This window comes from Scyliorhinus torazame, chromosome 18 (genome assembly GCF_047496885.1).
Source record: "Scyliorhinus torazame isolate Kashiwa2021f chromosome 18, sScyTor2.1, whole genome shotgun sequence".
Taxonomy (NCBI): domain Eukaryota; kingdom Metazoa; phylum Chordata; class Chondrichthyes; order Carcharhiniformes; family Scyliorhinidae; genus Scyliorhinus; species Scyliorhinus torazame.
This window is the reverse complement of record NC_092724.1, coordinates 132024796-132049147: the sequence shown is the minus strand read 5'-3', so window position 1 is coordinate 132049147 and position 24352 is coordinate 132024796. Positions and strand designations below refer to the sequence as shown.

At 47.6% G+C, this 24352-nt stretch overlaps 1 protein-coding gene across 26 annotated transcripts in view; it reads left to right on the top strand.

Moving 5' to 3' along the window:
- LOC140395507 (RNA binding protein fox-1 homolog 3-like) overlaps positions 1–24352 on the top strand; it is a 513254-nt gene that overhangs the window by 387325 nt on the left and 101577 nt on the right. For all 26 annotated transcript variants that reach the window (XR_011936222.1, XR_011936221.1, XR_011936219.1 and 23 more), the window contains exon 4: positions 17505–17558. Coding sequence is in view for 18 of the 26 variants with exons in the window: in XM_072483384.1 (XP_072339485.1) it covers positions 17505–17558 (54 nt within the window). In the remaining 8 variants the exon portion in view is untranslated. The remainder of the gene's footprint in view (positions 1–17504; positions 17559–24352) is intronic.

The window sequence follows — 24352 nt, the reverse complement described above, 5'->3', positions numbered from 1 at the left end:
CGGAATGGAGTGGCGGGAACCACTCCGGCGTCGGGCCGCCCCGAAGGTGCGTAAGTCTCCGCACCTTTAGGGGCCAAGCCCTCACCTTGAGGGGCTAGGTCCGCGCCAGAGTGGTTTGCGCTCCGCCGGCTGGCGGGAAAGGCCTTTGGCGCCACGCCAGCCGGGGCCGAAAGGTCTTCGCCGGGCGACGCACGCGCGGGGATGATGTCAGCAGCCGCTGACGCTCCCGCGCATGCGCAAGGGAGGGGGTCTCTTCCGCCTCTGCCATAGTGAAGACCATGGCGAAGGCAGAAGAAAAAGAGTGCCCCCCGCGGCACAGGCCCGCCCGTGGATTCGTGGGCCCCGATCACGGATCAGGCCACCGTGGGGGCACCCCCCGGGGCCAGATCGCCCCGCGCCCCCCCCCCCCCCCCCCCCCCCCAAGGACCCCGGAGCCTGCCCGCGCCGCCTTGTCCCACTGTTCAGAAGGTGGTTTCATCCACGTTGGTGGGGGGACAGGCATTCCAGCAGCGGGACTTCGGCCCATTGCGGGACTTCGGCCCATCGTGGGCCGGAGAATCGGCGGGGGTGGGCCCACCGACTGGCGCAGCACGATTCCCGCCCCCGCCGAATCTCTGGTGGCGGAGACTTCGGGATACGGCGGGGGTGGGATTCACGCCAGACCCCGGCGATTCTCCCACCCGGCGTGGGGTCGGAGAATCCCGCCCACAATTCTGAATGGGCTGCAGGAGTAGAGGGAGCTGGGGGTCGATGTACACAAATCAGTGAAGGTAACAGAGCAAGTTGAGAAAGTGGTTAACAAGTGGTTGTGGGTTCTTGGCCTTTATAAATAGAGGCATTGGGTGGAATGTTGAGCCGCCCTCAGACGGCACAGTAGCACAAGTGGTTAGCACTGTTGCTCCACAGCACCAGGATCCCACGTTCAATTCCCAGCTCAGGTCACTGCCTGTGCGGAGTCTGCACATTCTCTCTGTGTCTGCATGGGTTTCCTCCGGGTGGTCCGGAATCCTCCCACAAGCCCAGAAAGACGTGCTGTTAGGTAATTTGGACATTCTGAATTCTCCCGCTGTGTACCCGAACAGGCGCCGGAAGGTGGCGACTAGGAGATTTTTACAGCAACTTTGTTGTAGTGTTAATGTAAGCCTACTTGTGACAATAAAGATTATTATTATTATTGCCACAAGATCGGCGTCGAGGGCGGAAAATCTTGAAGAATCAGAAATCATAGTTCTTGCCGGACAGATCGCGTTTCCCAATTTTCTCTGCTCCTCGCTGATGTTGCAAGATTCATGCCCTTACTAAATTTGAATCAATTTCAATATACTTAGCACCCCGTCCCTCCCCCGTTAAATGATTCCCCCTCATGGAATATTGAACACATTGGCGAGGTTTACAACAGATTTGGCCAGGCATGAGGCAGCCTAGGGGATCCCTCCTAGGGTGCAGGGGTAAGTATTGTTACTACATCCTGGCTCATGCTCAATCAATTCCAGCCCCACTTTATCCAGAGTCGCAACACAATTGAATTAACCAATAATTTCTGGAAAAATACCCAACGTCTTTGGCTCTTGGCTGCCCAGTAATTGCAGCCACCAGGTTTGTAAATCTCAACACAATTACTTCTTATTTACAACCAAAACTATCATGAAATATGCAGCAAATAAAACTAGTTAGCTGTCAATTAATTCCTATAATGCCCCACTTTACCTTTCCCCCACCCTCTACACACACCAAATAGACAAACACTGAGGGGGTGGGGAGAGGGGTGACAATAATAAGTAACAGGAAAAAGAGGGCAGGATTCTCCCAGCCCGGGACTGGGCCGGAGAATCCCCGCAGCAAGGCCATGCCGCCCCGATGCTGGCAGGCAATTCTCCGCGGAGCGTAGAATTGGCACCAGCGCGTTTGGCGAGGCGCAGGTTGCGGGCCGCTGCAGGCGGCCGGGCCACCGATTCTCAACCCAGGATGAGGCCGAGCGGCCGCTCTAAAAAGGCAGAGTCCCGCCGGCGCCTTCCACACCTGGTCACAGCCGGCGGGAACTCTACGCGCAGGGTAGGGGGGCGGCCTGTGGAGGGGGAGAGGGGCTGCGACCCTGGGGGGGCCTACGATGGGGCCTGGCCCGCGATCGGAGCCCACCAATCGGCGGGCCGGCCACTCGCTCACAGGGCCTATTTTTTTCCGCGCCGGCCCCTGAACTCCTGCGCCATGTTGCGTCAGGGTCGGCGCGTTGAGGGAGGCCACCGCGCATGCGCGGGTTGGCGCCGGTGCCACTGCGCATACACGGATCCCGCGGCGCACAGTTCGTGCCGGGATGGGAGGCTGGAGCGGCGTGAACCGCATTGCAGCGCGGGTTGGGCGCCTTTTAAAGATGGTGCCCCGAGCTGTGTGGAGCCAGTTCCCAGCTTGAAGAATCCCCTGCCCCCCAGAATGATGACATAAACCATGTCCACTTTGGGTTTTTTTGGCAAGGAGGATCAAGATTCAGTGAGAAAACTGGGCCGGCATTCTCTGGTCCACCAGCCGCATTTTCCTGGGAGCTGGGCCCTCGCTGGCAGCAGGATTCTCCCTTCCTGACCTGCCAATAGGATTTCCCATTGTGGTCACCACACGCTGCCGGGACACCCATGGCGTGGGTACACCGCCGTCGCAATGGAGAATCCCACCGTCGCAGAATCCAGACCCTGGCCTGTGGAACTGGAAAGCTCATCGCCAGTTTTCTGTGAAAGCTGGACACTTTGCCAAATTCTGGTGAGATTCCATCCACAGAGTGCAAAAACAAGGTAGTTATAATGAATCTGCAGAGATCCGATGATAATGATCCTTCATGAAACATTGGTTTGGCGTAACTGGAAGAGAGATTTAATAGAGGTATCCAAAATGATGAGTCTGGACAGATGGGGAGGAACTGTCCCCACTGGCGGAAAGATTGGGAACCACAGGACCCAATAAGGTGCTTGACAAAGGGACCAAAAGTGTCTTGGGGGGCAAACCTTTTTTTTTTACACTTCGCTTCTTTTCGATCTGGAATGCACTGCCTGAGAGAGTAATGGAGGCAGGTTAAATCAAGGTTTTCGAGGAGGAATTGGATAATTAGTGGAAGAGAAACCTTTTCCAGATTAGGCGGAAAAGGTAAGGGAGTGGGACTAGCTGAGCAGCTCGAGAGCAAACGGGATCACAATGAGAGGCGTGGCCTTCTTCTGAAACCTTCTGATGATGATTCAATCATCCATGACACAAATCATCCTTACAAGAATTAAAGAAATGGCAGAACAGGCTGGAGGGGCTGAATGTTATATTCCCGTTCCTGCATAAACTATTTCCCTATGACCAGGACACCCTGTACTTCTTCAATAGTACTCAAAGATATTTTACCTCCAATTGAAAGGGCAGACGGAGTATCAGTTGAGTTTTTCATCTGAAAGACAAGGAATGAAAAGGTAGAATTATGACAGGCTTGAAAAATAAGACTGTGCCCACTATAGCAGAGAAGGCTAAGGGAAAGCTAATAAAAGTATTCAAAGAGATTTAAAGAGTGAAAGATTGTTTGTCCTGATAAATTGGTAACAATAGGGAACTATTGCATATAAAGAGGTGGCACAGAAGGGATGATACTAAAATCCTGCAAGAAATGCAAATGTCTGTTTGCATAAAATAAGTCATTTTTCCACACATCTTTCAACTAGTCATAGGGTAGGCAATTTCCTGAATTCCTTTTGGATCAGAAACAGTGCGAGTCAGAGAAGAGAGAGATTGTTCTGAACAAAAATCATTTTCACCTTCCTTCTCACCAAACCCATTTTTCCCCCAACGTCCGTTGAATCCGGAATCTTTTGAAAGCATCGAGAAAATCTAATTTCACTGCACAAGACTGCAGTCTATTCCATAATTTAAGAGCTCTTACTGTGAAATAGTACAGCAGAGGAACATATCTGTGGTGCCATGAAATAACGAGACATGAAATAGCGAGACATGAATTTTGCACCAATGGTCTCCCACACTGCTGAATGTGTGGGAGACCAATCTGAATTTGCCAGATTGTTCCAGTGAAAAGCTGAGTGGAGGCCATTGACTTCTACAAAAGGGGAAAGGAAAAGTCAATGAGAACATACACGCTTTCTCACCCCCTAACAACTGGCTCTAAGCAAAACTGACAAAGGCCAGGGAGCAAATCATCTGGTCATTTACGCAACCAGATCCTGTGTTGGTCTTGTGATAGCTGAGAAAAAGAGGGAGAAAGCGGATGGAGCAATACTTAAAATTGCAGACACTTTCTGCAAATAAAGAGGCCATTCAGCCCGTCGTATCTGTGCTGGCTCTTTGGAATTGCTGTTCAGTATGGTCGCACGCCCCAGAATTTTCCTCTTAACCCTGCAAATTACTCCATTATGAATGCATGTGCAATTGCTTTTTGAAAGTTTCTGTGGAATCTGATTCCACCCAGTTCAAGGTTGTGTGCACCAGGTCTTAATTACTCTGTGTGAAGAAACTTCACCTCTGGTTCATTTTCCCGTTCTTTTTGAAATCTCTTTTTCACACATATTCATGAATTAAGAAACAAAATCATAAATTTTAATGTAATTACTTCATAAATTTCCTGAGTTTGCGATCATGACCCAAGTTATTATTTTTTGGACCAACACAATGAATTCTTCCTTTCCATCCAACTGGTTGTCTTTGAGTCTCTGTGCTTTTTTGACAATTCTCTGCAAGAGCTTTTCCACCTCCTTTTCTGTGCTGAAGATACTGCTCGCTTTCTGAGGTTCAGTTCCACAGGAGTGAATGAGTTGCCCCATGGTCCACGAGACTGTTGTTCATGTGTGAGGCTTTACAGAAAGGGGTACATTTTTCAATTGCAACACCTGCTGGTTGCATAGATAGAGTTCAGTTGCATTTATAGAATGTGACCCAAACCTTTAGCCCATTTTGGTGCGGGCACTGGAAGCTTGTTGGAAGAAACCAGAAATTGCATGGAAATAACCCCCAGAGTGAGTAATAATAACATTTAAAGGGATGTAACCATCTACTGCTTTTAGTTTTGGTAAAATGTAATATCTAAAGGTTTTTTGGGGTATGAAATACTTGAAAAACTCAAAATTTTGAGACATATGTTTGTGGTTGTGTGTGGCGATGTAGTTGCAGAACACTCCCAACATCATCTTCAGGTGAAGTGGGATTAGAGAAAGAGACAATTGATCCAGAGTTCACAAATATAATTCAGTCCTCATTTTAAAGCCGTATATTGCATTTATTTTCATATTCCTATGATAAAACCCAAACCAAATTTATAATGGAACTAGGCTTGTTATCCCACCAGTCACATGTGACTAATTTGAAATTCAGATGTGGATAATTGCATTTCTGATTAGTCAATGAAAGTGATCAATGGACACCATCACTTGACATGTGGGGGGGGCGATTCTCTGGTGCCATTAGCAGAGCCGGGATTCCTGCTGGCCTATTGATTCGGATGTGAAGCCGAGAAAGGGATTCTCGGCAGCTGTCAAACCCACCATCAGTCTTCTAGTCCGCTCCCCCAGCGAGATCAGGTTCTCGCTCAGGAGTGGTGAAAACTGATCAGAACTCATTAGCATTCATTTCAAGCTCATTAGCAAGATTGAAGTGGAATACTGGAGCCTCCTTTGTTGCCCCCCTCGCCCCCCCCCCCCCCCACCCACCCCGCCCCCTCAAGCTGGAAGCCCCGCAGATGCCAATCAGCACTGGTCCTTAAAAGTGAAGACCAGGCGCCATGGACTCCGAGAGGGAGCAAGGGGGTGAATGCCCTCTTACCTCCTAGGCATCCTTCAGGAGAGGTGAAGGTCGAGGGGGGGGTGGATTAGGTTGGGCTGGAGGGGCTCAGGTTGGGAGTATTACCCTGGATGAGGGTCATGTGGCAAATCTTCCGTCTGTAGCCTTGAAAACCTTTCACGCTCCCCCCGGCATGTCAAGTTAACAGATCTGTCAAATTAAGGTAAAAGTATTCCCTCTGTAGCATTCAAACCTTTGACGTCTCTCCCAGCATGTCAATGTCAATGATCTTGCCATTGATCATTGATCAATGATGAAGGTGCAATTCTTCCCATTGATGTGTTGGAAACCTTTGAAATTCTTTTTTCGCAATCAATTTAATTCCCCTTTACCTTTTTCAAGCCTCTGGGATTGCTGAGAAATCTGGGAGCATTGAACTGCATTGTTTACATTTTTTTTCATGGTCCATTACCTTTTAAAAACCTTGTGATTGACAGGCCCAGGCTGTTTCAAAGGAGGGTTTAGCTTTGTTTGTTTTTATAGTTCTTCACAGTCCATTAACTCTGAAGTGCTTCCTCTTTTGAGCAGGTGTTGTTTCTAACTAGCAGTATTTTCATAGAGCTTTTTTTGTTTTTGAAGACCTTCCCAGAAAGACCTCTGTCTGAGTGATGACCTTTGGCACCCTGATAGTGCCTGAAAGGGCGGGGACTGAGGAGGATGCCTGAAGTGGGAGGGGCCTGAAGGAGGTTGGGCTTGAAGGGGGAGACCCTGAAGTGGGGGTCTTTGGCAAACCCATCGTGGGGTGTCGCTCATTTTGGGAGGAGGGGGTGCTTGCCAGCGATTGGGGGGTTCTGTATTGTTATTCTAAGATCGGGGCGCCCCTTAAAAATGGCACCCTGATCTCTGAGGATCTGGCCTTGCAGATGTCTTCAGGACCCATGGCGCAAATCACCCCTGACTCAAAATAATTTCTAAATGTGGGTGGATTGCGATATGGATTGTGCCAATCCACCTGGCAGGAATGGTACGTCGTTTCCCACCGGAGACCACACTTCGAAAATTGTTTGAGAGAATTCCGCCCGTGACCTCAATGTTGTGTATTTTGATATTTGATGCAATTATTGGCACAGTGCCTGGATGAAAAGCAGAATGTGAGATTATTGTTGAGAATGCTTCATTTCTATGGTTACTGACTGGTGGTGAATATTAAGTAAATATTCACATGTGTAAGAAACTTTCGACTAAAATTAGAGCATGTGACTAAAATAGTGCTGCTGTGGCAATTTCTACTGAACATAACGGATGCTGTAAACGACAGCCACTGCTGGATCAATTGTTGATTTCAAATCTGAGATTGCTCGTTTCTGCTAATCAAAGATATGACCCCGATCTTCCAAGGAGCGGCAATCATCACCGAATTGCAACTTCACTCAAACATTCCCCCGACTCGATGCTGCTTTGCATTTCTTCCGGGACCTCTTGAGCCTGAATTTCCCCAAAATGCAGAGCACAGCATCCCTCGGAGGATCCCATTGCAATGGAGCAGAGTTGGGGGAAGACACAATACATCCTCTTTATTTGGCACCAGCCGCCATGTGGTAAATTTAAAAGTCCAGTTTGTATGTCAGTGAATGGGTGGTAAGGTCGGTGAGGTACGTAGGTGGGTGGGTAAGTGGGTGAGGTGGGTAAGAAGCAGGTGAATAGGGTGGGAAGTGGGTGCTGTGGCAGGTGGGTGAGGTGGCAGGCGAGTGAGGTGGCAGGTGGGTAGAGTGGCAGTTGAATAGGTTGGCTGGTGGTGAGGCTGGCAGCTGAGCAAAGTGGCTAGTGGGTGAAATGCAGACGGGTAGCGTTGCAGGTGGGTAGCATGGCAGGTGGGGTAGGGTGGAAGGAGGGTGAGATGGCAAACAGATGGGTGAGGTGGCAGATGGGTGAAGTGGCAGATGGGTGAGGTGGTAGTCAGATTTGGCGGTAGGAGGTAGGGTGGGATAGTCAGGGCGATGGTCAGTGTGAGTGATTTGAGGGTCAGTTCTGTAGTTCTCCAAGAGTTAGGCTAGGTTTTAAACAGATGTCTAACATTTCCTGGGTAACTATCCAGTAAGTGTATCAGAACTGCCCCAACTATCCAACTCTAACTTTGAGTTGGTGACATTCGCAGAGGGTCCTAAGGAGCAGGGGAAACTTCCCATAAATCCGAGTGTCAAGACTTCCACAGGTCAGGACACACATCTTAGTTGTACTTCTAGTCTCTGATGATCTGTAGACTGGAAGATGTGGGCCAGTAAATGGTGTCTCTGTGAAGTTAGGTTGCAGATAAGCATGACCTCATGGATTTAGTGGACCAGGCTCAAGGAGCTAATATTCCCACTCGTGTTCCTGTGTTCCCTTAACATTAGCATAGGTAGACATAAGAAACTATAATTACTTCCTCCCATCAGTGATGACGCTGTGCTGCATCCACTTGCAATTACAATGTGACATGTTCAATATGAATGTAGGAATTTTCATTAAAAAGGGGACTGTAGCAGAGTAAATTTTTAAATATATAATGTATAAACACATATGTATCTTGCTTGACAACACTGCACAATTAACAGCAACAAACGCATTTAGATTCTGCTGCCGTATGTTGTTTGACAGCCAGTTCTGATTTTTTTCACTGAAAAGTGTCTGTTTGTAAGAAGGTCATGTAGATGTATTTTTGATTGTTATTATGCAGGAATCAATTTTTTAAGTACTTCCTCTGAAGGCAGTGTACACTTGTCCAATATTTATGCTGCGTCTGTTTGTCAAAGTCAGAGGTAAGTGTCAGGGGATGGAATATTCTTCCCAGCCGCTCAGACCCTTTAAGCAATGGCCATTATACACAACATGCTTTTAAACTTTCTCTGTACCGACCAACAGTCGCTAAACTCCAGCCTCAAAGGTTGATCAAATTTCCTCTGACTCGTTCCCGTCAAGTTTTTAATTCCCGTACTGTCGATTCATAATCAGTTTGTAATCCTTAAAGATTTAAAATTACATTTGCGGCAAAACTTAAGAGTAGGCCACAATTGCAAATGCAGCTGAATTGAAATGTTGCGCAGATGGCTCCACAGACTAATACCACAACTGTCAGGAAGGTTGCCAACACCTTTACATGAACTCAGCGAAGGTCAGGGGAGGCTGGAGTGAGATAGATTTTCACGAGTGCAGCCGTGGACTCGATGTTAGGCGATTGTTCTTGTGAGCCTCTGAATGTGTTATTGACTTGTGTGGTGGCTACTGAGCCTTGTGACTCAAAGATGATTGATGCAGGCAGGGCAGTGGATGTTGTCTATATGGACTTCAGTGAGGCTTTTGACAAGGTCCCTCATGGCAGACTGGTACAAAAGGTGAGGTCACACGGGATCAGAGGCAAGCTGGCAAGATGGATACAGAACTGGCTAGGTCATAGAAGGCAGAGAGTAGCAATGGGAGGGTGCTTTTCTGATTGGAGGGATGTGACTAGTGGTGTTCCGCAGGGATCAGTGCTGGGACCCTTGCTGTTCGTAATATATATAAATGATTTGGAGGGAAATGTAACTGGTCTGATTAGTAAGTTTGCGGACGACACAAAGGTTGGTGGAATTGCAGATAGTGATGAGGACTGTCAGAAGATGCAGCAGGATTTAGATCGTTTGGAGACTTGGGTGGAGAGATGGCAGATGGAGTTTAATCCGGACAAATGTGAGGTAATGCATTTTGGAAGGTCTAATACAGGTAGGGAATATACAGGGAATGGTAGAACCCTCAAGAGTATTGACAGCCAGAGAGATCTAGGTGTACAGGTCCACAGGTCACTGAAAGTGGCAACACAGATGGAGAAGGTAGTCAAGAAGGCATACGGCATGCTTGCCTTCATTGGCCGAGGCATTGAGTATAAAAATTGGCAAGTCATGTTGCAGCTGTATAGAACCTTAGTTAGGCCACACTTGGAGTATAGTGTTCAATTCTGGTCGCCACACTACCAGAAGGATGTGGAGGCTTTGGAAAGGGTGCAGAAGAGATTTACCAGGATGTTGCCTGGTATGGAGGGCATTAGCTATGAAGAGTGGTTGAATAAACTTGGTTTGTTCTCACTGGAACGTCGGAGGTTGAGGGGCGACTTGATAGAGATTTATAAAATTATGAGGGGCATAGACAGAGTGGATAGTCAGAGGCTTTTTCCAGGGTAGAGGGGTCAATTACTAGAGGGCATAGCTATAAGGTGAGAGGGGCAAGGTTTAGAGTAGATGTACGAGGCAAGTTTTTTACACAGAGGGTAGTGGGTACCTGGAACTCGCTGCCGGAGGGGCTGGTGGAAGCAGGGATGATAGTGACGTTTAAAGGGCGTCTTGACAAATACATGAATAGGATGGGAATAGAGGGATACGGACCCTGGAAGTGTAGAAGATTTTAGTTTAAATGGGCAGCATGGTCGGCGTAGGTTTGGAGGGCCGAAGGGTCTGTTCCTGTGCTGTACGTTTCTTTGTTCTTTGTTGTTCTTTGTTGTGTGTCTTCAAGAGAGAGCTGGGCCAGTTCTTGACTGGTTAACAATCATGCGGTAAATGGTATTACAGTCAACACATGGATCCATGTGGTCGCCTGTACAAGTGTGATTGCCTGAGAGGATTGGAGAGGAGCTTACCAGAACATTATTTAACTTATTGGGGCAAAGTTTTTCAATTTTGCTGCCTGTTCCAGGCAATTACAAGGTTATGGGAGAAGTTGAAAATGTCCAGTCAGAATGCTCCAGCTATCATGTGTGTGGTCAGCCTTAACGGAGCAGTTAGTTTTGTATCTCAGACTAAAGGGCCGGCCATTTTAGACTGACATGCGGGGGAATAACTTCACTCAGAGGATGGTGAATCTTTGAAATTCTCTATCCCAGAGGGCTGTGGCGGCTCAATCACTGAGCATTTTCAAGACAGAAATTGATCATTCCTGGATACTAAAGACATCAAGGGATATTGGAATCAGCCATGATCTGAATGATGGGGCAGGCTCAATGGCCTACTCATGTTCCTGTGTATATATTTTTAAAATATTCTTTCATGGGCTGTGGGTGTCGCTGGCAAAGCCTGCATTTGTAGCGATTCCCTAATTGCCCTTGTACTGACCTTGCTAGGTCATTTCAGAAAGTAGCTCAGAGTCAACCACATTGCTGTGGATCTGGAGTCACATGTAGGCCAGATCAGAGAGGGACAGTAGAGTCCCTTCCCTAAAGAACACGAGTGAAACAAATGGATTTTTACGATAATCGTTGATAGTTTCATGACCATCATGACTGAGGCCAGCTTTACAATTCCAGATTTATTAACTGAATTTAAATTCCACCAGCTGCCGTGGTGGGATTTGAACCCGCATCTCCAGAATGTTAGCCTGGGCCTCTGAGTTGCTCGTCCACCTTCATAATGGAAGGAAAATTGTCTGTGCTCTGCTTATGATGCTGTCCACCAGGATATTTTTCTCTGTATTCCACCCAGGTGATACTTTAGACCAGGCAATACAGATGAGAATTTACTCTCCATGATTCAGCACACTTAGCAGGAACTTCTCTGTTGAGGCTACATTTTAAAAACCAGCACTCAAACTACAACGACACCAATTTCCAATGCAGAGCTGATAAATCTGTGGACACTTGGAGTGTATCTGAAAGGCCTGTGCTTTAATAAAATGACCTGACCAGCCTCTTAGTCAGGAAGTATTTCTTCTTGGTCACCATAGAATGGTTGACTGGTCCCAGTTTTTTTTTTAATGTTCCAGATCTTGCTTAAATGGTCTGCAAATTACGTTTTGACATTAGCAATCATTTAGAAAGAGGCTCTGAGAATTTCTCTACATTTGTCAACTCTCTCCGATGTTCCGATGTGTCAACTAAGCACTTTGAGTCCACCTTTTCTCCAGCAGAAAATAGAATTTGGAGACTTTTCACAGCAATTAAAATGAGAGTTTTGTAGTAATTAGCCATTTATGATAAAAGCCTTTATTATATCCTGTCAGAAAAGGAAAGATATTGCGATGAGTATCTCAACTTCTCCCTGAGGGTTCATTAAGATTTAAAACACAATGCAGCAATTGAACAGAGAAATGATGCCCTCAAAAACAATACTAAAAGGCGAGAGGGAAGATATTGATATTACAGAGAACAAAGACAAGTTCATTTTAGCAAAAGAAATTTCATCTGCTAATTTCTAGTCCTTCAAACTGGATCAATGCACTTTATGTTTGTAAAGCCCCATTTCCTCTGCATTGCTCAAAGATGACTGTAACTTAGATTGTTTGATAGGGTAATCTATATATCATATTAAAAGTCTTGTGTATTCGCACACATTTTGTCCACAGTTGTTACTTTCCATCCATAAATCTTATCTCCAGTTACCATTTCTTTCCCAATAGAACCGCCTTTGTAAAAATTTGCGAGGGGAATTATCTATGTAAATATAGTTGCTTATAACATATATTCACATGGTCCCAGCCGTTCGGGAAACTTGCGAGGCGGCTGCAGATTCAGTACGCAGCCGCCATGGTTGGGGGCGGGCCGATCGGAGGGCCGGGGGTCTCATACGGGACCGGGGTATTTTTAGCGGGCCGTCCGGGTCGGGCGCACAGCCGATCGGGGGCACTATTTACGCGGTCCAGTTCCGCGGTCTGAGTCCGCCATGGAGCACTGGAGGCCGCCGCCATGCGCATGCGTGGTCTCTGACCCGGAAGTGCAGGAGCCCGTCTCTGCAACATTCCGGATCAGCGAGCTTCAACGGGTCCCTGCTAGCCCCCTGCAGGGCTGTGAAGATGTGGTCCGGGATTCTCCGAGCTCGCGCCGAAGAATCGCCCGGGGCACGGGAAATTCCCGCCACGCCCCTCAGACGCCAGGCTGCCAATTCTACGGCAACTGGATAATCGGTGCCAATTGCGCCCCCGCAGTCGCCGCGGCGCCAGTGGGGGGCCACTGAAATAGGCCCCCGCGGCAATTCCCGCCGCCGTGGTTTACATCTGGTACCACCCGGCGGGAGCTCGGACCAGCGGCCACGATGGCAGTCCTGGGGGGGGGGGGGGGCCTCAGCAGTGGCCACCGATCGGCGGGTCATTGCGATCTGGGGAGTGACCTACCTTACTCCGTGCGGGCCCACTGTGTGGCTCCGCCATGGCGCCTGCAAAGTGGGTTTGCGGCCGCCGTGCGCATGCGCGGCCTGGACAGCAGGGCCCCGCTGGCAGCCAGGCCGGGGCCCTGCTAGCCCCCTGGAAAATGGAGAATCACCCCGGACTTGAGGAAAAAGTCCGGAGTGATTCTCACCCAGTTTCCGGCAGGCGTGGGGGCTTAATCCCCAAAAGGGAGAATCCCGGCCGTGGCCTTTTGAAGCCAGTTTTTCTGGTGTGAAAGGCCACTGTTTTCACAATGGTGTGGGGACATAGTCCCTGAAACAGAGAATCCAGCCCCATGTCTCATCCAAATATTCAGGGTGAGCTACCGGTGCTAGCAGCTCCTTCGCAGGCAGCACCCCCAGTGGACGAAACCACCTGCCCCTCTGGGGCAGTGGTGAGTGGGGGTGGTTTGGTAGCAGTGCAGGGGTTGTGGTGGGAGGGAGGGGAGTGGGTGTTGCAGCAGCCTACAAGAGGGAAGGAGGAATTGTGGTGGAAAGATTGAAGAACTTACTTGTTGGCAACTGCAGAGGCCGTTGAATAATCATGATTGGGGTAAGGTTCAAATTTACACCTCTCCGAAGATGACCAATTTGTGAAAGGGGTCCTTAAGCAGACATTATACTTGGGATGTCTAAAAACCTGGTCCAATTAATTTGACAGTGGGGCCAATGCTTTGGCAAATTGAACATCGCTCGCCCGCCACTAAATTGCATGTTTTATGTCTGATTATAACTGCAACACATAACAATTTTTACCGACAGTCTGTCCCTAATAAATCAATAACTGGACAAATCTAGTTCCCACCACACAATTTCAGACCAGTCACAGGAATCTTTATTTGCCGTTTTGGAGCAATCCTGCATTCCATCAAATGAAATGATAAAATGAGCAAATAGAATTGAACACAAAAGTAGAACTGGAAGCTATTGCTGTTTAGTGAGCAGCCTTCTTTCTGCCAAAATTGTATTCACTTATCAGAAATAGTCATTGAATCCCATAAGCATTAAATAACAATTTGAACACTGGCAAAAACCCCAACAGAAAATAGGGCAATTCAGTTCGCTATCCGAATATTACAAATTCCAGATACGATCTGTGGCTCTGTTCAGTTCTCTAATTTGTTTTATAATCAGAATTAATCATTTGCAGAAAATCATTTGTGGAGATTCTGATGAAGGTGTTTGGAGTTGGGAACTAAACAAGTGTTCAGTAATGAAAAATTGGCCAGGAATTCTAAGTGGAATGTTACTTGCTTTTCTGCAGAAATATTTCTGCTGTACTTTCAACAAAATGATTTATTCATGGTGAAATATTAAACGCTTTTACCTTAGCTTAAACGTAATGCAGTATAATGGGAAATTAAATTTTAAAAACACAGGAACAGCTTTGGAGGCTATAAAATGTGGATAAAATACATGCACTGAAAATTAATTTACAGATAAAGATATTCTATCATTAGGTATAAATCCGAAGGATATCGCAAAATAGGTTATCTTTTCAATCAATATTCATGGAAATGCTCACGTATGACCATGTTAATGTTTTGTTTTAATGAGAATACCTGGATAAGACGACCAGGGTAGAAATCTCCTTGGCTGCAGATTATTGTTATTATGTATGTAGCTTTTTTTTCTGAAATGTAATAGATAAAAATATTTCCGAACTAACAGAATGAAGGAATTTTTAACTGTTGAAAGGAACAACAGCAAAATTGAGAAGTCTGGGTGCAGAATTCGCCAGGGAAGGACCCTAGAGAATGGATTCAGGGATGTCCCTTATGTGAAGACAAGGGGTGCTAAATCCGACAGTGCACCCCAACCCCCCTCACCCCACTGAAACAGGGTGCGATACACCCCACCCTGCAATGCAGACAGCACACTAGCGTCGTGGCACAGTGTCGAGTTAGCCCTCTATTAATTGGTTGCTAGCCTGAACGGGGGGGGGTAACATGAGGCAAGGCAAACATCAGAAAAAGCTAACTTTGGATTGCTTAAATCCAGCCTGCACCTTTGAAGGGGAAGATGTATGGTGACTGGAACAGGTGCTGGGAGGCTGTTGTGAGTTAGGGAAGGCAGAACAATGGCACAACCTGGGAGAGCACAGGTCCCAAGCTTTTTGGACTGCAGTGACAGCTTTGATGAAGGAGGTGCAAAGGAGGAGAGATCCAGAAGGAACCAGGAGGCCCACCAGACACATGCTCAGAAGACATTTGGAGCAGATAACCATGAAGGTCAATGCCAGATGTTATGTAGAAATTTGATTTGGAATGTTTTTGTGTTTGCTTTGCTTTTTGCAATACAGTGAAGATGATGCCATGATGGCCAGTGACATAGGGAAGGTGTAGGACTGTCGATGGAGAATTGGAATTGGAGTTACTGGAGATTAGTTCTTCGTAAATATCCTGGCCACAAAGAGAATATGTTGGTCGCTCTCTCTTCCTTCACCCCCTCCATCCTCCAGCAGCTTATCCTATTTTTCATGGTCCCTGTTGATTCTCCATGCCATGCTGTATTCCAAGACGAATGGCTACTAAGGCACACATGTTTGAGAGCAATTGGTTTGTGCAGAAGCCTTGAAGTCGGCAAATCCTCCTCGAGCACCTGCCACACCACCCCTTGTAAAGGTAGACAAATTTAAACAGCTATCTAAAGCAGGAAACAGTTGTAGAATTAAAGAAACAACCAGAAAAAATCAACCAGCAACTAACCTTCAGGTAGTTAATGGTCCTTTTATGTAGTGCTGGTGGGGGTCCCTTCCTGCTGCTGTGTTTAGCTATGCAAGGTTAAAAGATGGCATTAGTTGGAGTGTTGCTCTCTAAATGAGATGGCTGGAGACAAGTCAGTATTGACCACCAATTGATGCCCTCATCAATATGGTGTCCAGCACAACATACCCTAAAAGTGCACATGAATGCCAAGGATACTATTTTTGCTATCAAATGGAATGTGTAATGGCCAAACAACAGGTGCTCCTGATTCAACTTTTGCCCCACATCCCAGGTCTAGAGTTAACCAGGGACCATAGAGACATGGTCCAAAATTGGCCATTAAGTGGAGCTACTAAGTTTGGTGTTAACCTGATACCACAGTGGCATGGTCCATAGTTTGCCCTTAAAGAGGACATTCTGAGCGGAGAAATATTGAGGTTATAAACCTTTGTGCAAAGGGATAATATCCAGGATTGACACAAAATATTGCAATTTCATTATTGTGCTTCTCACATCTGAGACATGGTTCACATGGAATGATCAGCTTACTCAAACATGAAACTCCCTGCCTAATAGCTCATTCTTTTATATATAATACATGCAAGCTGCAATTTTCCTGTGTAACATAGAGAGAAAGAAAACCCAATATCGCTACCAGAGTGTGTGGTTTACCTTGATACCTATTATAAGATGTGAAGATTATTTCCCTGTAATTTTCATATCTGCATCACAAGTCCATTGCTTCAACTATGTATTCTACTTGTTGTACTTTATTGCTAACAATCTCCTCTTTTGTGCAGCCCTTTCCCAATATAAGATCAGGCTTTTCCATGAATAATAATGGCTTGCAAAATGGGAGGTTGATGAATTACAGATCTGTACATATATATATAAATGCAAAATCACTTGTACATTTATGGAAACACTTGCACATATGCTGTTCACCGCAGCCATAAGTTCTATCTTTTATAGCTGTTGGAAGCTTATGCCCATACCAATGTGGTAATAGATGGAGAATCAAGTCACTAATTGAACGAGTTTTGATGATATTTAAACTACAAGCACAAGCTCATGCAATTAATATCTTTCAACTCCTCAATATATGACTGCCCCAACCCACTTGTTGCTGTCATGTGCATGCTCTGGGCTGATTTTCTTGCTCCAAGAGTAATCACATCTTTGATGGAATGTCACTCATGTTGAGTAGCCAAAAGTCGTGAATTGAGGATCATTGCTTATCTGTACATTGCATACTTTAGTAATTTTTTTTTTTCGAATGGGTCATTTTAGGGGTGCTTGGGTGTTTCCCACATTCAAACAATTTATACATCAGAGTTAATATATTAACTTTACTCCGCTCTTGAATTGAAATCTATTAATTCTGGTGCAAATAACAATTTTGTGGAACAATCTTCACTGTTACTTTGATATAAGTTCATAAACACAGACTCACATTTGTTAACAATAATATCATATGAAATAGTCAAAGTTGAAGAGTGTATTTTTATCTGTTTGTGGTTTTTACTTTTAATGATTCTATCCTGAAAATTGGAAAGCCTGGTCATGTCATTTTATTTTGAATAAATTTACAAGTACGTAATTGCATGACACCTTCTATGAGAAAATGATGTGGATTATCTCCTGTGTTACAGAGATAATCGTTTATTAATAAGAAACTGAATACTGCAAAGCAATTAAATTGGGAAGAGGAAACTCCCATTATAGACGTTCCCATGTTCAATTACCTTGGATAATGTCTATGTTTTGGTCTCCTTCAACACCAGGAGCGGCTTGTCCATTGCAAGGAAGCAGGGGTCTTTCAACTCCATTATGAAAAGGGTTGTTTCTGAAGTTTTTACGTGGATGAATCAGAGTACAATATTTCTAATGATTGTCTCTCTTTCTTTTACAGCAATTTGGTAAAATTTTAGACGTTGAAATAATTTTTAATGAGCGGGGTTCTAAGGTAAGCGAGACATTCCAAACTTGTTCACTTGATCTTTTAAAGTAGTTTCAGTGAATTTAACAGAGACCCAGTGGGTGTGTTATGTTATATGTGACTGAACGAAGTAGGATTATTGGACACATAGGTTATTGTATAGAGCACGTTTTTCATTTTGGACAGCTTTTCCTACCGGAATGCTTATATGAACATGTGTATGCGGTATCACTAGTTTTCCTGCTAACAGTAATCGCAAATTCCCCAAGGATTGTGTGCTCACACTATGGGATAGGTTACCCAATGGACTCAATTAGAAATAAACCGAGGTGCACACGCATTTCAATCTGAAAATGGATTCTGCGCTCCATGTTAACAGTCTGCTGAATGTTTTAGTAACAAAAGCTGGTATGGAAGCTGGTCTGGGTGATCGACTGAATCAGACGATGAAAAGGATCTGAATTAACTTTTGGAAAGACAAAATTGACGAGGCATTTTAGGTTAATGACTGTATCCCCATTGACACTAACCGCTCCACTGGTATCATTGGCATGACAGCTACTACACCAGAACTCAATAATGCTATAAAAGAAATATATTTCCTCACAGCTATTTGTCTTTAATAAGGGAGCCGATGATACCAGTGAGTCAGTCCATGTGGAGCCTTCATAATCTGTAAGAATCTGAAAATACTGGGTGTTAGACTAAGGATTAGCCTGATTTGGGCATTGATGGATGCTCTTGCTGCTTCTTGAAGAGGCAGTTTTCCGTGGTCTTTTGTTGTTCATATATGCTCACATTTCAGGGGTGAGATTCTCTGACCCCCCGCCGGGTCGGAGAATCGCCGGGGGCTGGCGTGAATCCCGCCCCCGCCGGTTGCCGAATTCTCCGGCACCGGAGATTCGGCGGGGGCAGGAATCGCGCCGCGCCGGTTGGCGGGCCCCCCCCCCGCGATTCTCCGGCCCGGATGGGCCGAAGTCCCGCTGCTAAAATGCCTGTCCCGCTGGCATAGATTAAACCACCTACCTTACCGGCGGGACAAGGCGGCGCGGGCGGGCTCCGGGGTCCTGGGGGGGGCGTGGGGCGATCTGGCCCCGGGGGGGTGCCCCCACGGTGGCCTGGCCCGCGATCGGGGCCCACCAATCCGCGGGTGGGCCTGTGGCGTGGGGGCACTCTTTTCCTTCCGCCTTCGCCACGGTCTCCACCATGGCGGAGGCGGAAGAGACTCCCTCCACTGCGCATGCACGGGAATGCAGTCAGCGGCCGCTAACGCTCCCGCGCATGCGCCGCCCGGAGATGTCATTTCCGCGCCAGCTGGTGGGGCACCAAAGGCCTTTTCCGCCAGCTGGTGGGGCGGAAATTCGTCCGGCGCGGGTCTAGCCCCTTAAGGTTGGGGCTCGGCCCCCAAAGATGCAGAGCATTCCGCACCTTTGGGGCGGCGCGATGCCCGACTGATTTGCGCCGTTTTGGGCGCCAGTCGGCGGACATCGCGCCGATACCGGAGAATTTTGCCCCATATGTCACATCAAAAGTTTAGACCTGTGGTAAGCATCCTGACAAAATGAGTGTGATAGTATTCTAATTAAGGATTTTGTGCACGACGATTTCAGAAAACACCTTAAATGTGAAATGCTGTTCAGAAACTGAAGAGTGGTCTGTTGCCCTGAAAGAGTTATGGGGTGAAACAGCAGGTTTAAAAGGGATAATGTGCGAAATAGCAGGATTAGAGGATTAATGTGTGAAGCTGCAGGGTTAGAGGATTAATGTGTAAAGCAGCAGGGTTAGAGGATTAATGCATAAAACAACAGGTTTAAAAGATTAGTGTGTGAAACGATAGGTTTAAAAGGTCGGTGTTTGAAACAGTAGGTTTATTGGGTTAATGTGCAAAAGTGTAGGTTTAGAGGATTAAAGGACAAAACGTTCTTGCTGGTAGTAACTGGACATGGAGTTTGCACCATCATTAGGCCAACCTCCATATTAGGGGCAGGAGGTATGTATGGATCCAGATGTAATGAGGACTGTTGATCTGACACCTAATTGTCACCACGGTTTGGGAGAGTTGAATGGGGTTTGAGGAAAAAGCCAGTTCAAGGTTAGCTATTTTTAAAACTGGTCCTTTTATTTTGGATTCCGGGAGACCAGTATCCAATCGCTTTCATTACTGCTAACCCCAGCTTCCTTATCCTAGTCAGAGAGCCAGCCTGCCACTGGGGTAAGGGAGCTGAAATTCATGGTCTATATACCAGAAGCGATGGCTGTATAAAGTGGCTGTTGGTGTTATCTTTACTTTGTAAAATTATTTATCTAAAAACTATTTCTACATTACTTCTGCCACTGCAACTTTATTGTAACTTCCTCCATTATTACTTTATTATACCTACCACTGTTATTTCCACTACTTTACTACATCTACAAATGCTGTGATTGCTAATACTTCCACTATACCAGAACAACGTTACAGTGAAGTCCTTTCACCAGCAGGACAGGCCTCAATCTTCTTGCTGTGCTCTCTCAACGGTTTTCAAAAACTGATGCCAAAGATCTGAGGACTTCCAATTTTAGCAATGAGGGAAATGAAAAGCTGGCCCATTGTGTGAATAAGAGCAAAGGCTTTATGGCTTGAGACTGAACATCCTTTAGCCATTCACATGCGAGACTCTAACCAACGCCAATAACAAGTGGCAATCACAATCAAAATCCCCTCAATTTACACTGACATCAATGCAGTGTTAATTGACGGCAATTAACTATAGAATTTTTCTAAATATTCCAAAATCAATATAAACGTATGCAGATGTCTGCCATATTGTCTACCAGTCATCGTGCATTATATTACCTAGTGAGTATTGTAGTTTTGTTCACTGAGTGACATCTTCCCATATGTTCCAAATATCTTCCCATATGTTTTAATCAAGTGCCATCTACTCTAAAAGACGGAGTAATTTGGAAGCAATGACAGCATGTCTTTAATGTGTCTTAGATGAGCATAAGGTGCCTTTAAACACGCTCCAGACCTGAATGCAACCACTTCAGTTAGTGCGGTAAAGACCAATGTTTAAAGACAACTGTTTCATATTAATTTTTTAAGAGCAGAAATATGTAATTTGTACCGAAACAAGGCACAAATTATTTTATTTTATTGTGCCCGATTTGCAATGGACTGGATAAATGCGGCCCGACGGCGGCAGCGAGAATCAGCCGGAGAATGTTGCCTCGAGCAAAAATATGGGATTGGCGCCTGGCACCAATTCCACTGCGATGTTGCGGTCAGCCGCTGGCAGCCGCTGAGGTTCTCGCATCACGCCCCCACAAGTGTCCGCGATTTGCATGGATTTGACTACGATTAACGGGCGGGACACCGGATGCTCCACTCCTCTCAGACGGGAGTCGCGCCGGAGTGAATTGTTGCAAGTATTTACAATCGGTGCCCGAGGTCCGTAGCTGTTAGGGGGAAGCAAGAAGGTAAGAAAATTCTCAAAACTTTTCGCCCATGGTGGGGGGCGTCTGCCTCGGGGAGTAGCAGGGAACAACTTGGTGTCAAGTGCATGGGCTCGGGTAACCCCCTCAGCATCAGGGTGGCTTGGCTCAGACCCACATTGCTGCATTATTTCATTTAAACCCACCCTTTAGCTGCACCTTACTGGTTCCTGGCTGTTGAGACTGCTGACGGCACCTGGTCATATGAAACCCACCCAGCAGTATTATCACCAGGGTGGGCGTGGCCATGCTCAATCGCCTGCCCACCAAGTGTTGGTGCACTCCTCAGAAACACAGCCCCACAGCATAGGAAACAGGGGATTGTTAGAGCTCACCCCAAACAATGGACACAGGACAGATGCATGTGGTTGTTGGAACCCTCCCTGACACACAGCCCCGCTCAAAGTAAAGGACCCACTCCTGACGCTATCAGCTAACCCACCCCTGAGAATCACGAGATGTCTCCAAGCCTTGCCTGTCCACCACACCGCTCATCACATCCATTTTGCTACGGGCCAGCATACCTGACCAGCTCCCTGTCACAACCTGTGTGTAAAACTCAGGCTCCACATAATACTGCAGCTAAGCTCCCACCACATGCACACATACTTCGCTTAGCCCCATCTGTAAGACCCGCCCGCACACCAGCCTCTTACCGTGACTGGCAGCACAAGTTGACCGTCTCCACCACACCAGTTGCCGCCCTGCTGGCAGGATGACACTCAGCTCACCCAGTGAGAAGACCCACAGTTGACTCCACTGGGAGAAACAGGACAGGAGCCACAGAGTCTATTGTTCACACGGGTTGCAGCATCCATCGGTACCCCTGTTGGCAGGGACAGGTGGTGAAGATAGGGGCTCCCCAATCACAGGCCAAGTGCCAGTCACTGATGGGGACAGGGTTGCAGTGCGGATGACATCATCTCATCCGGGTGGGGGTGGGTCACAGGTCACTGCTGAGGGTGGCACAGCAGTACAACTCAGGGTGACCATCTAGCCTGGTGGCATTGGATGGTCAAGGGAATCCTCGATCTTACTGATGGTCTCTGTCCTTCCCCGCTCCACCGCAGATACCCATGCAGCAACCAGGAGCATCATCGAGCGGTGCATCAGCTTATTCAAGATGCGCTTCCCATGCCTGGAACTCTCTGGTGGGGAGCTCCAAGAAAGGGCCTTGAGCATCATGGTGGCCTGCTGCATCCTGCACAACATCGCACAGCAGCGGGGTGACATGCTGGAGGAGGAGGAAGAATGGCAAGCCTCATTTGAGGTCGCTGGTTTCCAGGCGGATGCGGGCGTGGAGCCTGAGCTGGCTGGGCGGGCCGCCCAACGTGTGATCCAGTGGCCTGGCCTCCTAGTTGGTAAATCGGGAGGAGATGAAGTTGTTCGATGTGCTGAGCGATGTTGTGCAGGACACCACTATGCCCGAGACCCTCTCTTGGAGCGCCCCACCAGAGAGACCCAGGCCTGGGAAGCGTATCTTGAGCTGCACACGTCACTTCCTGATCTACCAAATAGGAGGCCAGGCCACCGGCAGCTTCACCACCCTGCCCCCCCCTCCCCCCACCTAATTAATTCCCCCCACAAACAGAATCCCCCTTCCCCTGAACCTCACCCCCTCCCTATCCCTCAGTCCTTCCATCTCTTCCCTGCCACCCAATCCTTCCATCTCTTCTCTGCCACCCAATCCTTCATTCCATCTTCCTCTCATCTTCCACTCCTTCCCGCTATCACAGCTCCCCCTCCCCCTCCGAGCGTCCTATCAGCATCGCCACAGAGTGTTGGCCTTGGGCAGGCAGTATCAGTGGGTCTTGTCCACGGAAAGGAAGATGGGAGTGACTCGCTGTGAGATGAACTCTGTTTGACGAGATCCGACACCTGCCTTTAGGTTAACATACCCAGGTGATCCCTGCATGTCTGCTGGAAAATCCTGCTCACAGATCCATATATCTTGGCGGAGGGGTTGAGGGATGCTGAACAGCTAGGGCTCATTCAATGCGGATGCTGTCATACAAGGCGGGCTCGCACTTCCTCCCCCATGCCCTGCCACCAAACGGACGCATAACACCCAACCCCAGCCCACCCTTCACACTCATCAGACAGAGATTAGAGGCAGGTTGGACTGGTGGTGCAGAAGTGTTTAATGGTGACTACGTGTACCCTAATCCCTAACTACTATCTAATACACCCCAGCCAGCTTAAGTCATCCACCTTCCTTATCTTAGGTGGTTTACCGCTCCTTCTAGGTGTTTTCCCAGACAGAACATCAGAAGTGGAGGCGGCCTGCTGCGTGTCTCAACCTCTGCCCTGTGATGCCCCTGGTGGCCGTCCTCTGGAGGACCTAGACCTGGATCGGTTTGGCTGACTTTCGGAAGTTGAAGGTGATGATTTGGTCACCCTGTTCTGCCTGTTGCCCATGAGATCCACCAGTGTCAAGTGGGGGCTATTCATAAGGGCTGAGGTGTTCCTGCGCCTTCCCTGAGGGAGGCACCGGCATGGGACTCATCACTTCTTCCACACTTCGGGTGCTCGATGGCCCCCGGGCTATTCCACGGGACGGAGGGGAGGCCGGAGTGAGCTCCAGAGACACCAATGTCACCTGGCACTACCTGGAGACCCGCCCTCGTCGGAGTCATGGACTCGATGCGCTCAGCTCACTGAGACTGAGACATGTCCCTCACTGCCTCGGTCATGTTGCCCTGTGATGGACAACGTCAGTCAGCGCCTGGCACTGACCCTTCGTGAATGGGCCACACTCTAGAGCGCTGCAGCAATGCCAATCTGTGCCAGGGATGTGTCAGCCTGTGAAAGGGTGGCATGGTGGCATAGTGATTAACACTGCTGCCTCACAGCACTAGGCACCCAGGTTCGGTTCTGACCTCGGTTGACTGTGTGGCATTGGCACATTCTCCCCGAGTCTGTGTGCATTTCCTCCGGGTGCTCAGGTTTCCAAAGATGTGCAGGTCAGATGGATTGGCCATGCTAAATTGCCCCTTCGTGTCCAAAAGTTCGATGAGGTTTCGGGATTATGAGGCGGAGATTGGGCCGGGGTCGCGTACTATTTCAGAGGGTCGATGCAGCCACAATGGATCAAATGGCTCCTTCTGCACTGTGGGGATTCTATGATTCTATGACTGGGCTCTCCTGTCTTGCACCTCAGCCATGGACAGCACAGTGTGCCACAAGCCTTGAACATCCTGACACATGGCTCTGACGTCTTGCCTAAGGCCTTTCAGTATGGACGCCACCCTTTCAGTGTTGGCCTGGGTGCCACGCACTGTCGGCACCATCTTCTGCACCTAAAGGCAGTTGTACTCCTCCAGCTGGACTTGCAGGCGCTGTAA